This window comes from Pelophylax lessonae, assembly GCF_965119305.1.
Source record: "Pelophylax lessonae genome assembly, chromosome: 6".
Classification (NCBI taxonomy): domain Eukaryota; kingdom Metazoa; phylum Chordata; class Amphibia; order Anura; family Ranidae; genus Pelophylax; species Pelophylax lessonae.
The window spans coordinates 11716050-11733340 of record NC_138773.1 but is presented as its reverse complement, the minus strand read 5'-3'; the positions used below and the strand labels follow the sequence as shown (position 1 = coordinate 11733340).

The window sequence follows — 17291 nt, the reverse complement described above, 5'->3', positions numbered from 1 at the left end:
AAACACAATAACTTTTGCGCAAACCAATCAAAATACGCTTATTGTGATTTTTTTTTATTAAAAATATGTAGCAGAAAACAAATCAGCCTAAAATGTTAAACAAATTTTGATTTTTACATTTTTTTGAGAATTTCATATAAAAAATGTGAAAAATATTGTTATTTTTTCAAAATTGTCGCCCTTTTTTTGTTTATAGCGCAAAAAAATTAAAATCGCACAGGTGATCAAATACCACCAAAAGAAAGCTCTGTTTGTGGGAAAAAAAAGGACGCCAAATTTGTTTAGGTACAGCTTCGCACAACCGCGCAATTGTCCGTTAAAGTCACGCAGTGCCGAATCGCAAAATAGGGCCTGGTCATTAAGCAGCAAAATCTTCCGGTCTTAAAGTGGTTAACAGAGGCATGGACTCCAGAGAGAGAGATATCATCTGTACAAATCATTAGTAAGACCTCATCTGGAATATGCAGTTCAGTTTTGGGCTCTAATTCTCAGAAAGGATATCGGGGAACTGGAGAAAGTGCAGAGAAGGGCAACCAAACTGATAAGAGGCATGGAGGAGCTCAGCTATGAGAAAAGATTAGAGGAACTGAATTTATTCTCTCTTGAGAAGAGGAGAATAAGGGGAGATATGATCTCCATGTATAAATACATAAGGGGGGATATGATCTCCATGTATAAATACATAAGGGGGGATATGATCTCCATGTATAAATACATAAGGGGGATATGATCTCCATGTATAAATACATAAGGGGGGGGATATGATCTCCATGTATAAATACATGAGGGGGATATGATCTCCATGTAAAAATACATAAGGGGGGATATGATCACCATGTATAAAGACATAAGGGGGGATATGATCACCATGTATAAATACATAAGGGTATTATAAACCGCCAATCACGTTTAACTTCCGTAAAACTAAGAGGGGTTTATGCTAATGCCAGGAGCCTAGCTAATAAGATGGATGAGTTGGACATGTTAGTACATGAGGAGGACATAGACCTTGTGGGAATAACGGAGACTTGGTTCGACCCCTCACATGACTGGCTGGCCAATATCCAAGGGTATTCGGTGTACCGGAAGGACAGGGTTGGTAAAAGAGGGGGAGGGGTATGTCTCTATGTCAAGAACAATATAAAGGTGCTAGAAAGGAGTGACATTACGGATGGGATGAGCATGGATTTAGAATCTGTGTGGGTTGAACTCGATAGGGAAGAAGATAAGGGAAAAGTAGTTGTGGGGGTTTGCTATAGGCCACCTAACCAAGGGGAGGAGGTAGAGCTGGAATTTTTAGCACTAATGGGTAAAGCGGCAAAACTAGGATCAGTCATCATATTGGGGGACTTCAATTATCCCGACATTGACTGGGAAGAGGGGACTGCACACTCGCATAAGGCCCATCTATTCACGGAAACCTTACAGGATAATTACATGTCACAGTTGGTGGATTCCCCTACCAGAGAAAATGCAGTCCTGGATCTATTGATCACTAATGACCCAGACGTAATCTCGGAGGTAGGAGTCCAGGACAACCTGGGCTCTAGTGATCACAGGATGATCACATTTAGTATAAATAACAATATAAAAAGGCAAGTGGGGAACATAAGAACCCTAAACTTCAGAAGGGCAAACTTTCCAAAATTGTACTCATTGATGGAAAGGGTAAACTGGGACCAAACCCTGGGATCACTGACCACAGAGGAAAAATGGGAATGCTTTAGAACAATATTAAGCAAAGGCATCTTGCAGTGCATTCCTATGGGGAATAAATTTAGAAGAGACAAAGCCAAACCTGGCTGGCTAAACCGTAGCGTTAAAAAACTTATTAGGGGAAAAAAATTGGCCTTCAAGAAATATAAATCAGAGGGCACCGTATCGGCCTTCCAGCAATACAAGGAGGAAAATAAGAAGTGTAAACACGAAATCAAGATGGCTAAAATCAACTTTGAGAGACAAATAGCGGAGGATAGTAAAAAAAACCCAAAGAAATTCTTTAAATATATCAACAGCAAAAAAACTAGGGCAGAGCATATTGCACACATAATTAGCGATGATGGGAGGATGGTTACAGAGGACACTGAAAAAGCAACCGTGCTGAATTCTTTTTTCTCGTCAGTCTTTACGCAGGAAAAGGAAGGGTACACTGACCATGACTGTATGGTTAGTAGTAATACACAGGACTTGCCACTATGGCTAACAGAGGGGGAAATCAGGGAAAGACTGGATAAACTTAACACAAACAAATCACCAGGCCCGGATGGCGTACATCCGAGAGTGCTCAAGGAACTCAGTATGGTTATATCTAGACCACTGTTCCTGATCTTTGCTGACAGTATTAGGACAGGAGATGTACCAGGGGATTGGAGGAAGGCTAACGTGATTCCGATATTCAAAAAGGGCCAGAGACATATCCCGGGAAATTATAGGCCTGTCAGTCTGACATCAATAATATGTAAACTTTTGGAGGGGATGATAAGGGACTATATCGTAGAGTATGCTAAAGACAACAACATCATCAGTAGTAACCAGCACGGGTTTACAAATGGGCGATCTTGTCAAACCAATCTCTTAGCATTCTACGAGGAAGTGAGCTGTGAGCTAGATAGGGGGAGACCAGTGGATGTGGTGTACTTGGATTTCGCTAAGGCGTTTGATACAGTTCCCCACAAGCGCTTAATTTATAAAATAAGGTCTGCAGGTATCGACAGCAGGGTTTGCTCTTGGATACGGAATTGGCTAAAAGGCCGTGTCCAAAGGGTAGTAATAAACAGCGCATACTCAGACTGGTCTGAGGTAGTAAGCGGGGTGCCCCAGGGCTCAGTCCTGGGACCAACCTTGTTCAATTTATTCATAAACAGCATTGAGGACGGGATCAGTACTTCGTTATCAGTTTTTGCAGATGACACAAAATTGGCCAGGGCAATAACTGCACAGCATGAAGCAGATATCCTACAGAATGACCTGGACAAAATTACGGAGTGGGCAACGACATGGCAAATGAGGTTTAATGTGGAGAAGTGTAAGGTTTTGCACTTGGGGACCAAAAACATAAAAACACAATACACGTTAGGAGGGGAACCCTTGGGGGAATCAAAAATGGAGAAGGATCTGGGAGTCTTAGTTGATGATAGATTAGGCAACAGCATGCAATGCCAAGCGGCAGCTTCCAAAGCCAACAGAATATTAGCATGCATAAAGAAAGGGATGTATTCCAGAGATAAGACTATAATCCTTCCACTTTATAAAACTCTGGTCTGACCGCATCTGGAGTATTCTGTCCAGTTCTGGTCGCCAGTCCTCAGGAGGGATGTGTTGGAGCTGGAGAAAGTCCAGAGAAGGGCAACTAAACTAATTAGGGGGTTGGAGGACCTTACCTATGAAGAGCGGCTGCAATCGCTCGATTTATTTTCCCTGGAGAAAAGACGTCTGAGAGGGGACATGATAGCAATTTATAAATATCTTAATGGGGATCTCAGCTTAGCAGAAAAGCTGTTCATTCGAAGGAATTGCATGAGGACTCGAGGACATACAATGCGATTAGAGGAGAAGCGTTTCAACCTCAGGCAACGTGGGGGGTTCTTTACTGTTAGGGCTACAAGATTGTGGAATTGTCTACCACAAGAGGTGGTTTCTGCGGGTAGTATGGTGACTTTCAAAAGACTCTTAGACTTACATCTCAAGGATCAGGAGATTGAGGGCTATGTTAGATGATTACAGTCACACACACCTACACAGGTTGAACTGGATGGACTATTGTCTTTATTCAACCTCACCTACTATGTAACTATATAAGGGGGGATATGATCTCCATGTGTAAATACATAAGGGGGATATGATCTCCATGTATAAATACATAAGGGGGGATATGATCTCCATGTATAAATACATAAGGGGGGAAATGATCATCATGTATAAATACATAAGGGGGGATATGATCTCCATGTGTAAATACATAAGGGGGATATGATCTCCATGTATAAATACATAAGGGGGGGATATGATCTCCATGTATAAATACATAAGGGGGATATGATCTCCATGTAAAAATACATAAGGGGGGATAAGATCTCCATGTATAGATACATAAGGGGGGGATATGATCTCCATGTATAAATACATAAGGGAGGTATGATCACCATGTATAAATACATAAGGGGGGATATGATCACCATGTAAAATACATAAGGGGGATATGATCACCATGTATAAATACATAAGGGGGGATATGATCTTCATGTATAAATACATAAGGGGGATATGATCTCCATGTATAAATACATAAGGGGGGATATGATCACCATGTATAAATACAAAAGGGGTCCATATAGTGAACTTGGTGTTGAGTTATTCACTTTAAAGGTCATCACAGAGGACAAGGGGGCGCTCTTTACATCTAGAGAAAAAGAGATTTTTATCTCCAAATACGGAAAGGTTTCTTCACAGTAAGAGCTGTGAAAATATGGAATAGACTCCCTCCAGAGGTGATTCTGGCCAGCTCAGTAGATTGCTTTTAAAAAAGGCCTGGATTTTTTCCTAGGTGTAAAAATTATAAATGGGTACTAATACTTATAGGTAAAGTTGATCCAGGGAATATATGATTGCCTCTCGAGGGATCAGGAAGGAATTTTTTCCCCTGCTGTAGTAAATTGGATCATGCTTTGCTGGGGTTTTCACCTTACTATGGATAAACTGTTAGTATATGATTGTGTATATGGGATTGTATGGTTGGGTTCTCTTGGTTGAGCCAGATGGACTTGTGTTACAATCCCTGCAATGTACATAGATCACCCAGATGTTTATTCCATCAATAGTGGAGTTACACTTCTTCAGCTTCTTATGGATTTGCGTCTAGAAATGTTTTGCAGGAAAGTGGTATTTTATTTAGGGAATTGGTTGGGTGTTCTTTTCTTCATCGCCTTCCATCATTATTATTTCTCAGGAAATTTTCATCCACTGGATCAGCCTGTGGCGTGGAAAAAGAACTTTGAAGAAGTGATGTCAGCCCTGGAAGAGAGTGACTTGAACACCAATACCACCGACTTCATTGTTCCCATATTTATTCACAGGTGAGATGTATTATCAGGGTTTAACCACTTGCCCTCTGGAAGAATTACCCCCTTTCATGGACAAGTAATTTTTTGCTTTTTGGCACTGTTATACTTTAACCACTTGCCAACAAATCCACGTACATTTACTGTGGTAGGTCGGCTCTTTTGCCATGTACCTGTATGTCATTTCATGCAATAGCCTCTAGGTGGCGCACGTGCGCTGCTGGAGACCCAATCTTGTAATGATTAGAGAGAGGCGGAGTCCACCAGCCACCTGTGATTGTTCAAGAGAGAGGAGGCAGAATGGCGGTCTGACAGGGGAGAAGATGGAGATCTTTATGTAGAGCAACAATTCTTTTTCTCAGATCCTCAGAGAGTTCTTTGCCATAAGGTGCCATGTTGAACTTCCAGTGAACAGTATGAGAGAGTGAGAGCGATAACACCAAATTTAACACACCTGCTCCCCATTCACACCTTGTAACACTAACGATTCACATGACACAGAGGAGGGAAAATTGATATTTAGGCCCAATTTGGACATTGTCACTTTGGGGTGTACTCACTTTTGTTGCCAGTGGTTTAGACATTAATGACTGTGTGTTGAGTTATTTTGAGGGGACAGCAAATTTACACTGTTATACAAGCTGTACACTCACTACTTTACATTGTAGCAAATTGTACTTTACATTGTTGTCACATGAAAAGATAGAATAAAATATTTACAAAAATGTGAGGGGTGTACTTACTTTTGTGAGATACTGTATATACAGGTTTAATTTATCTCAGAGTCATGCCATTGTAAATAAATAAGTTAATTAACCCATTCCCTGACAGAAGGGGGTTATCAGTTCTCTGGTGCCTAGCTGTTGATGCTCCTGCTCTAACCACAGGTAAAAAAGTTCATTGCAAAAGTGCAAACATTTTAATATGAAATAAGGAATTCCCCCAAAAATAAGGAAATAAGAAAAATAATAATAATAATACTGTACTGTGTTCTTTCTGTGAAACAAAATCTCATGACAGTAAAAGAAACAAAAAAATCCGCTGATATGTGTCTTGACCAAAAGATTTTACGCACATGGACTTACAATCAGTGGCGGCTGGTGCATTGGGGGCGCAGGGGTGCCATCCTCCCTATCCATGCGTCTGGCCCCCTAATCTACATGCGGGGCACCGGACACATGGAGTTCAATGGGGCTTTTTTTTTAACCATGTGATTGGAGCCAGAGGCTCTAATAGGCTAAAAAAAGGGTGGGCTCGGGGCGCCCCGAACACACCCAATTGTGTGACAATAGCAAATTAATCTTTGCTATTGTCACATGGATCCTCCTCCTGACCAATCAGGAAGCGGGTCCTGAGACCAGTTTCCTGATTGGCCGAAACTCCTCTACCATGCCATTGGGCATGGTAGAGGAGGAGACAAAAGAGGGAGAAGAAGCCGAAGCCGTTGCCGCTGCAGAAGCAGGTGTCCAGGCAGGGAGGGTTAGTGAGTGGGGGGGGGGGGAGCAGGGGCCCTGCTGTGGTCCGGTGGGGGGGGGTATGGTGTGCGGCCTGGTGTGGTCCGGGGGGGGGTATGGTGCGGTCCGTTCGCCGCCCCCCCCCGGCCGATCGAGCACCAGCCGCCACTGCTTACAATGCAAAGAAAACCTCCGATAAACCTACATACACTAAAGCCAAACCGGGTCAAAGCCAATTTTCTTATCGGTCTAATCTCTTTATAAAATGTAACTCACAATGAAATCCTTCAGCCATTTGACTTTGGTAGAATGAATGTTCTATTTTCTTTTTTATTCTTCTATTTTCTTTTTTTCCTTTAGCGCTTTATGCAGTCTTGCACCACATGAACAAGATGATGTGAGAGCTTTTCTTCAGAACTGTGAAAAGATGACAGGTAAGAAGCTTCTAATGTAGGTGAAAATCTTAAGGGTCCTGTGACGGTGGTCACTGTCACTGGGGATGAAAGACAGACACTATATGTGGGGCCCTTTGAGTAATGTTAATTTGGATTCAAGTCCACGTCTCCCCAAGACAGTCAGACTCATAGCAGATGCTAATATCATCAGCCCAACCACCTGTCTACGACACATCGTTGATTATGCTGATTAACCCACCTATTGTCTACTGAGGGTTCTGTGTTTATACTTAGGATAATGTGCAGTGTATTTTGTTTTAGCCTTGTAGCAGTTCTGAGTTAATTAACATGTTAATGATAACATTGTCTGGGTCTGCATTCCTATTCACATATTGTTTCTGTCCAGATGGCTAGATAATTAGTTCAGGTTAATTATGTTTCCGTATACAATTTAATCTGCATAGGATAATCTAATCAGGCACCTGACCTGGTGGGGTAATCTGATCAGGAGGGGGATGTCCTCCTGTGTGGTAATATATTCGGTGTGAGTTTGTTCAATAAAGGTCTCCAGATCTATACAAGCTATTCTCAGCTAGTTTTATATGGTGGGGGCGCTGTAATATCTGATATCTATGTTCAGAGTGGAGGAAGCCGTATACTGATGGAAGTCCACAAACACAGTGTGGGTCGCAATTCCGTTACAGGTCCCTTAACCACTTCAGCCCCAGAAGGTTTTACCCCCTTAATGACCAGGTCATTTTTTGCGATTCGGCACTACGGTATTTTAACTGACAATTGCGCAGTCGTGCGACGCTGTACCCAAATAAAATTCATGTCCTTTTTCCCCCCACAAATAGAGCTTTTTTTGGTGGTATTTGATCACCTGTGTGGTTTTTATCTTTTGCGCTATAAACATAAAGAAACCGACAGTTCTGAAGAAAACTTTATGCCAAAAAACACACCCAATAAAAAAATGTAAAAAATCAAATTTATTCATCAATTTAGGCCAATATGTATTGGGCATAAATCCCAATAAGTGTATATTGATTGGCTTGCGACAAAGTTATCACGTCTACAGACTATGAGATACATTTATGGAATTTTTTTTTATTCTTTTCATTTTTTTTACTAGTAATGGCGGCAATCAGTTTATTTTTTTTTTTTGCGATACGGCTCTGCGCTATTTTAACTGACAAATGCGCAGTTGTTTAACGCTGTACCCAAATAAAATGGATGACCTTTCTTTCCCATAAATAAAGCTTTCTATTGGTGGTATTTGATAATATCTGTGTTTTTTTATTTTTTGCGATATAAACAAAAAAAATACCGACAGTTTTGAAAAAACTAAATATTTTTTTTTCTTTATGCTATAAAATGTAAAAAAATCAAATGTATTCATCAATTTAGACAACTTTGTATTCTGCTACATATTTATGGGGGAAAAAAAATCCCAATAAGTATCTATAGATTGGCTTGCGACAAAGTTATCGCTTCTACAGACTATGGGATACATTTATGGATTTTTTTATATTCTTTTTTTTTTTTTTTACTAGTAATGGCGGCAATCAGTTTATTTTTTTTTGCAATACGGCCCTGCGCTATTTTAACTGAAAAATGCGCAGTCGTTTGACGCTGTACTCAAGTAAAATGGATGACCTTTCTTTCCCACAAATAGAGCTTTCTTTTTGTGGTATTTGATAATGTATGTGTTTTTTTTTTTTTTTTGCGACATAAACAAAAAAAGACAGACAGTTTTGAAAAAAAATAAAATATATATTTTTTTTTCTTTATGCTATAAAATGTAAAAAAATCAAATGTATTCAGCAATTTAGACAACTTTGTATTCTGCTACATATTTATGGGGGAAAAAAATCCCAATAAATATATATAGATTGGCTTGCGACAAAGTTATCGCGTCTACAGACTATGAGATACATTTATGGAATTTTTTATATTCTTTTCATTTTTTTTTTTTACTAGTAATGGCGGCAATCAGTTTATTTTTTGCGATACGGATCTGCGCTATTTTAACTGACAATTGCGCAGTCGTGCAACACTGTACCCAAATACAATTTACGTCCTTTTTTCCCCACAAACAGAGATTTCTTTTGGTGGTATTTGATCACCTCTTTGGGTTTTATTTTTTGTGGTAAAAAAAAAAAAAAGAACCATAATTTTGAAATAAAAGATATATTTTTTTCCTTTCTGCTATATAACATTCCCAATAAAAAAATGTAAAAAAAATCGAATTTTTTCATCATTTTAGGCCAATTTGTATTCTGCTACATATTTTTGAAAAAATCCTAATAAGTGTTTATTGATTGGTTTGAGAAAAAAATTGATCGCGTCTACAAACTATGGGATACATTTTTGGACTTTTTATTTTTTTAAATTGTTTTTACTAGTGATGGCGGCGATCGGCAGTTTTTAGCGGGACTGCGACATTGTGTCGGACCGATCTGACACTAAGTGACCCACGATCTGACACGGAAGTGACACTTTCTGGGGACCAGTGACACCAATAAAGTGATCAGTGCTAAAAAAAAAATGCACTGTTACTGTATAAATTACAATGGCAGGGAAGGGGTGATCATGGGGTTAAGTGTGATCCTAGGCAGTGCTTTCTAACTGTGTGGGGGAGTGGATGTACTAGAGGAAAAGAGAGATTCGTGTTCCTTGTTGGCTAAAACACAAGATCTCTCTCTTCCTCTGTGACAGAACAGCGGTCTGCCTTGTTTAAATCGGCATCCATGGAATCACAGCTGGAGCGGCGCTCCAGCAACGCGCACGCAATCCCAACATTCCCTGCACAAAACCATTTACATGTACGTGATTTTGTGCAGCCGGGCCGTCCTGCCGCAGTATATATGCAGGGGGGGGGGCGGAACTTGTTAACCACTTGAGAACCGCCCTCCTGCATGAAATGACAAACCTGTACATCGGTTTGTGGTCTGGGGCGCGCGGGGCCACTTCCTTTGTGATTGGACAAAGAAGGAGCCAATCAGCGAATCACCAGTCATTCAGAGCAGAGGCAGAACGGTGATCTGCCTATGTAAACAAGGCAGACCGCTGTTCTGTCAGAGAGAAAGATAGAGCAGGAACACAGATCCCTGTCTTCTTCCAGTTTGGCCACCTCCCCTCACACAGATAGAAAGCACTCCCTAGGAGCACACTTAACCCTTTGATCACCCCCGATGTTAACCCCTTCCCTGCCAGTGTCATTAGTACAGTGACAGTGCATTTTTCTACCACTGATCACCGTATTGGTGTCACTGGTCCCCCAAAAAATGTCACTTAGGGGTTGATTTATTAAAACTGGAGAGTGCAAAATCTGGTGCAGCTGTGTATGGCAGCCAATCAGCTTCTAACTTCAATTTTTTTTTCAATTAAGCTTTGACAATAAAACCTGGACGCTGATTTCTATGCAGAGCTGCACCAGGTTTTGCACTCTCTAGTTTTAGTAAATCAACCACTTTGTGTCAGATTTGTCCACCGCAATGTTGCAGTCCCGTTAAAAATCGCTGACCGCTGCCATTACTATTAAATAAATAAATAAATTACATAAATCTATTCCTTACTTTGTAGACATGACAATTCACTTATTGAGATTTTTTTTTTACCAAAAATATGTAGCAGAAAACAGTGGCCTAAATTGATGAATACATTTGATTTTTTACATATTTTCTTTTTATTGGATGTTTTTTTTTTTTTCCAAAAAATATTGGATATGTTTTATAGCATAAAGTAAAAATTTGTATTTTTTTTTTTTAAACTGTCAGTCTTTTTTTGTTTATAGCACAAAAAATAAAAAAACACAGACATTATCAAATACCACCAATAGAAAGCTCTATTTTCCAGGAAAATCAATTTTATTTGGGTATAGCATTGCACAACCATGCAATTGTCAGTTAAATTAATGCAGTGCCGTATCGCATAAAAATGAACTGATTGCTGTCATTACTAGTAAAAAAAAAATAAAAGAATAAAAAAAATTCCATAAACGTATCCCGTAGTTTGTAGATGCGATAACTTTGTTGCAAACCAATCTGTATACACTTATTGAGATTTTTAGCAGAATAAAATACTATATGTAGCAGAATACAAATTGGCCTAAACTGATGAATACATTTGATTTTTTACATTTTTTTTTAATAGGATATGTTTTTTTTTTTTTTTTTTTTTTTACAAAAATTATTGGATATGTTTTATAGCATAAAGTAAAATTTTTTATTTTTTTTTTTTAAACTGGACATTTTGGTTTTTTACATTTTTTTATTGGGTGTGTTTTATAGCATAAAGTTTTCTTCAAAACTGTCAGTCTTTTTTTGTTTATAGCGCAAAAAATAAAAAAACACAGACATTATCAAATACCACCAATAGAAAGCTCTATTTTCCAGGAAAATCAATTTTATTTGGGTAGAGCGTTGCACAACCGTGCAATTGTCAGTTAAATTAATGCAGTGCCGTATCGCAAAAAAATGAACTGATCGCTGCCATTACTAGTAAAAAAAATAAAAGAATAAAAAAAATTCCATAAATGTATCCCGTAGTTTGCAGATGTGATAACTTTGTTGCAAACCAATCTACTGTATATACACTTATTGCAGAGGCGTAACTAGAGCCTTCAGGGCCCCGATGCAAGAAACCATGAAGGGCCCCCCCAGATCCCTGGCCGGGGCCCTTCCCTTCAAGCCCAGGGCTCTTCCCACTAATCCTGGGGCTCTTTATTCTCGTTGCATGGCCTTTTATTACGGTCCCGCAGCAGGATCCTTTCACAAGTTCTGCAGTGGGCTCCCTTCCTGCAATCTTGGGGCCTCCCCACAGTGGTGCAATGCCAGGGCCTGGTCGCAAGTGTGACTTTTGCAATCCTGGAAGTTCACCCACTGGTTTGCTACTGGGCCCCCTGGAGCATGGGGCCCGGTAGCAATCGCAACCCCTGCAACCCCTGTAGTTACGCCCCTGACTTATTGGGATTTTTAGCAGAATACAATACGATATGTAGCAGAAAACAAATTGGCTTAAATTGATGAATACATTTGATTGTTTACATTTTTTTTATTGGATATGTTTTTTTTTTTTTTTCCCAAAAATTATTGGATATGTTTTATAGCATAAAGTAAAAATGTGTATTTTTTTTTTTAAACTGTCAGTCTTTTTTTGTTTATAGCGCAAAAAATAAAAAACACAGATATTATCAAATACCACCAAAAGAAAGCTCTATTTTCCAGGAAAATCAATTTTATTTGGCAATTGTCAGTTAAATTAACGCAGTGCCGTATCGCAAAAAAAAAAAAAAAAATGAACTGATCGCTGCCATTACTAGTAAAAAAAAATTAAAAGAATAAAAAAAATTCCATAAATGTATCCCGTAGTTTGTAGATGCGATAACTTTGTTACAAACCAATCTATATACACTTATTGGGATTTTTAGCAGAATAAAATACTATATGTAGCAGAATACAAATTAGACTAAATTGATGAAGACATTTTGATTTTTTACATTTTTTTTATTCGGTGTGTTTTATAGCATAAAGTTTTCTTCAAAACTGTCTGTCTTTTTTTGTTTATAGCGCACAAAATAAAAAACGCAGACATTATCAAATACCACCAAAAGAAAGCTCTATTTGCGGGGGGAAAAAAAGACATCAATTTTATTGCTGTAAATCTTTGCACGGCTGCACAATTGTCAGTTAAAAGTAATGCAGTGCTGTATCACAAACAATGAACTGATCGCCGCCATTACCAGTAAAAAAAAAAAAAATTAAAGAATAAAAAAAAATTCCATAAATGTATCCCATAGTTTGTAGATGTTATAACTTTGTCACAAACCAATCTACTGTATTTTGCTGGTTTTTACTATATGGTGAACGTGATCTGATGTTAACCACTTGCCGACCGCCGCACGACTATTTATGTCGGCAGTCAGCCCCTCACAGGCAGAGCGACGTAGGGGTACGTCACTAGCCTGTGAGGCTCTGGGAAGTGAGCACGCACCCCCCGAGGCGCACTCCCGCGCGGTCACGGACTCCCCCGCGCGTGTGACCAGCGGACCCAATGTCCGCCGGTCACTCGGCGATCGTCGGTGCAGAGGGAGAAAGGCAGGCGGCTGATGTAAACAAGCCGCCTGTCATTCTCCCCTGTGTAGGAATAGTGATCGTACGGTTCTACTATGTAGGACCTTTGATCATTGTTCCTACACCTCAAGCCACAGCCAATCACAGTAAGAATCACGCCCCTAGGGACACACATAACCCCTCCCTCTCAAAAAAGTTAACCCCTTCACTGCCAGTGTAATTTTACAGTAACAGTGCATATGTATAGCACTGATTACTGTAGAAATGTCACTGGTAACCCCAAAAGTGTCAAAAATGTCCGTCAAGGGTCCGATCTGTCCGCCGCAATGTCGCAGTACCGCAAAAAAATTTGCAGATCGCCGCCATTACGCATTAAAAAAAAACAACAAAAATGACAGAAATCTTTCCCTTAGTTAGTAAACGCGATAACTTTTGCGCAAACCAATCAAAATACGCTTTTTGAGATTTTTTTTTACCAAACATATGTAGCATAAAACAAATTGGCCGAAAATGTTAAAAAATTTAGATTTTTACATTTTTTTGGGGCAATTTCATATAAAAAAATGTGAAAAATATTGCTATTTTTGCAAAATTGACGCTCTTTTTTTGTTTATAGCGCATGATCAAAAAATCGCACAGGTGATCAAATACCACCAAAAGAAAGCTCTGTTTATGGGAAAAAAGGACATCAATTTCATTTGGGTACAGTGTCGCATGACCGCGGCAATTGTCCGTTAAAGTCACGCAGTGCCGAATCGCAAAATAGGCTCTGGTCAGGAAGGGGGTAAAATCTTCCGGGGCTTAAGTGGTTAAAGGGATCCAAGGAACTTTCCTCTGTATCTATATGCAATTTTATGAACTTTTAGGAATTTTATTTTTTTATTTTTTGCCTTCACCCCGTTTTTTTCCTATTTAAAGTTCTTGCCTTTAGGTGCTTTGAGTAGCTTAGCACTGAGGAAGGGGGATGAGCCCCCGAAACATGTCAGCTGTATACCCCGTGATGTGATTGCGGCACATGTGTGTCCACACTGCTCAGCACTGTTTGTTTTTTTTTGGGTTACTACTATTTGCCACCATGTGAGTACCCATTTTTTATCAATCTTATTATTGAATAAATGTCTTTTGGTAATGCACAAGGTGCGTGCGGCTTCCATTTTATTTTGTTTTTGTAGTATCAATCGGATTACCTCGTCTGTGAAGGGCAGCATCTGCTCAGTTTTTGGAATTACCATTGTCCTAGGCTGTTCTACACTACAGAAGGCCTCATAGCGCTGGAAGTGACTGCTTGGCTTTTTACATAGAAGTGACTGCCTAGTGCGTTGTATGCTGCATTGCAAAAATAGTTCAGGTGTGCTGAGGTGCATGGACAGATCATTCATAATGGGGACACCCAGGGCTGCTGTTAGAAACCACGGGGGCCCCATACAGACAAGCTGACACGGAGCCCTATACAGCCAATGCTTCAGTTGTGAATTAACACAGTGTGTGATCGGTACTGATCACTCATTGTGTTCATTCAGGAAAGGAAGGGGCTGGTAAATATGACATATTTATGGGACCTTTTCCCTACTCTCAATCTTGAAGGATCCTATTGTGTGCTTGCAGCTGCCGGTGGGAAGGAGAGGATGAAAGCCACAAGCACTGCGGGGGTGGGGGTAGGGGTGGGGGCACGCAGGGGGGCCTGGGCAGCAGGGGGAAATTGATTTTGCACAGGGAGAGTGATCGGTGTGGCGTGAGGAGGGGGGGCAGTTACTGTAACAGATCCTTTTTGCTCTTTGCAGCAGCTGAAAGCCAATGGGCGGGAGAGGAGAAGAAGCTAGCTTTTAGCTCCTGCAGAGGGAGCCATACAGGGAATCAGTTCCATTAATTGCCCCCCTGCCACACCAACAACCCCCCCTTACCAAGGGCTGACTGGCAACTTTCAGCCCAGGGGGCAAGTACAAACCATAGGCCCATGGTGCAGCCACTCGGCCCCCCTCTCACTCTCCCTCTTTCCAGCCTCCTCCTGACCCCCATTCCCGGCTGAGGCTCCACTCCAGGTACTTTATACTCTCCGGCCGAATCTGGTTTCCCGACCTGGCCAGCGGGGGTGGGAAACTGAGACAGCTCAGTCGGGACTGGCCTGAGTAGGAGAGTCTCCAGTGACACCGGCCTCTGCTCAGACACAGTTTACACCATCCATGCTGGGGGGGGGGGGAGGGCTGCGCTCTCTCCTTGTCTTCATCCTGCACTCAGTAGGTCAGCGGTGGCGGGCTTTTTACTTCTCTTCACCAGCCCTCTGCTCACATCTGATTCACCCTGCTGCCTGGGCCCCCCTGCTGGCCCGGGCCCTCTACAGAAGAACAGGTGGTATCCTCTTATCTATGGCCCTGGGGCACCAGCTCTGATAACAATTGCCTAGGAGAGGGATTCCCCTACTCTGGAGAGATTTCACTAGAAGTGAATGAAAATCTCCCCAATGGTACACAAGAAAAAAAGACTGATATGGATTTATCTTTATCTTCTTTTTCAGGAGTTGTCCCCATCGTTGTTCTCACCAATAAAAACAGAGGAGATTTCTCTGGGGTAGAGAAAACATTCACACTTATGGGAGCGGAGACCGTGATCGCCATTGAGAATTACACAAGTGACAGCAATCTGAAAACTCTGGATAGAACCACCGACATCCTGAGGATCATACAGAAGGCCCTTGAAAATGTCACAGTCCACCTGAGTCTGCCAAGAGACCCGAAGAGAGACCGGATAGAGAGGAAGAAATTCCTGCTCAACTATATTCACGAGGCAGAGATTAGATATGAAAGAGCAAAAATAAAGGAGAACATCGTGAGCCAGAAAATGGAGACGAAAGAAGCTTGTGTGTTACAGTAACATTGTGATGTGTAGGGATCCCCCAAATGAGGATTCCCATTAAATCTGACCAATCTGAGAGAATCCGGTCTTTACCATGTATCACCAACTAACCCCGCTGATCCTTTCTACTTCGTAATCTAGCAAAAAGAACCTTCAGACCTTTTCTCCTCCAACCCTCTATATAGAAGAATTCCCCATACCAGAGTTTGGGATGTTTTCCATCTGCTGTCATTTGCACAATGATAAACATTTTGTAGTGACTCCCCTCCCCCAAACTAAAATTTCAGTTTCCCGTATTGGTTAACCACTTTACCACCGGAGGATTTTGCTTTCTTACGTCCAGGCCCGTTTTTGCGATTCGGCACTGTGCGACTTTAACTGACAATTGCGCGGCCGTGCGACACCGTACCCAAACGAAATTTACGTCCTTTTTTTCCCACAAACAGAGCTTTCTTTTGGTGGTATTTGATCACCTGTGCGATTTTTACTTTTTGCGCTATAAACAAAAAAAGAGCGTAAATTTTGAAAAAATAATATTTTTCACATTTTTTTTATATGAAATTCCCCCCCCCCCCCAAAAAAAAATGTAAAAATCAAATTTTTTAAAAATTTTTGGCCAATTTGTTTTCTGCTACCTATGTTTGGTAAAAAAAATCGCAATAAGCGTATTTTGATTGGTTTGCGCAAAAGTTATTACATTTACTAAGGGAAAGATTTCTGTCATTTTTGGTGTTTTTTTTTTTAACTAGTAATGGCGGTGATCTGCGACTTTTTTGTGGGACTGCGACATTGCGACGGACAGATCGGACCCTTGACTGACATTTTTGACACTTTTGGGGTACCAGTGACATTACTGCAGTAATCAGTGCTATACATATGCACTGTTACTGTAATAATGACACTGGCTGGGAAGGGGTTAATTTTTATTGGTGATCAAGGGGTTAATGTATGCCTGGTGCTTACTGACATGTATGGGGGGAGGTGACTGAGTGACACAGACACAGATCGCAGGTTGAGCTATGCTGAATCCTGCAATCTGACCCTGTCTGTCACTTAGGAGATCCGCCCGCTTTGTTTACACAGGCGGGCGGATCTCCACACTCGATTCCCCAACGATCGGGGAAGAGCAGCGGCGATCGCCGCCGCTCCTTCCCTGGCCCGACTCCCGCTGTGACTCGCCGAGAGAGGGGAATGTCTGGTGACGTAGGTCTACGTCGTCAGACGATAACCAACCACTTTGCCGCAGTAGAGCTCTAGTGAGCAGTGGCAAAGTGGTTAAGGCCTAATTCCAGCTATTTTTTCAGTTTTGGGCAGAATAGAGAAGAGTTACATTTATGTCTGTTGAAAAAGATGTGCATATATAGAAGGATCGGCAGACCGAAAAAAAATAAATAAAAAAGTCCAATTCATTTACAGATATTGTGTTAAAAGACATCCAACTCTCCTCCAGTAGGGTATCAA

The 17291-nt window shown here is 40.9% G+C and overlaps 1 protein-coding gene across 2 annotated transcripts in view; it reads left to right on the top strand.

The window, feature by feature from the left end:
- The window catches only part of LOC309557875 (uncharacterized protein), a 77746-nt gene extending 61618 nt beyond the window's left edge, over window positions 1-16128 (top strand). For both annotated transcript variants that reach the window (XM_082260681.1, XM_082260680.1), the window contains exons 2-4: window positions 4946-5072; window positions 6872-6945; window positions 15493-16128. In XM_082260681.1, coding sequence (XP_082116807.1) covers window positions 4946-5072; window positions 6872-6945; window positions 15493-15848 — 557 coding nt within the window. In that variant the 3' untranslated portion in view covers window positions 15849-16128. The remainder of the gene's footprint in view (window positions 1-4945; window positions 5073-6871; window positions 6946-15492) is intronic.
- The last annotated feature ends 1163 nt before the right edge of the window (window positions 16129-17291 follow it).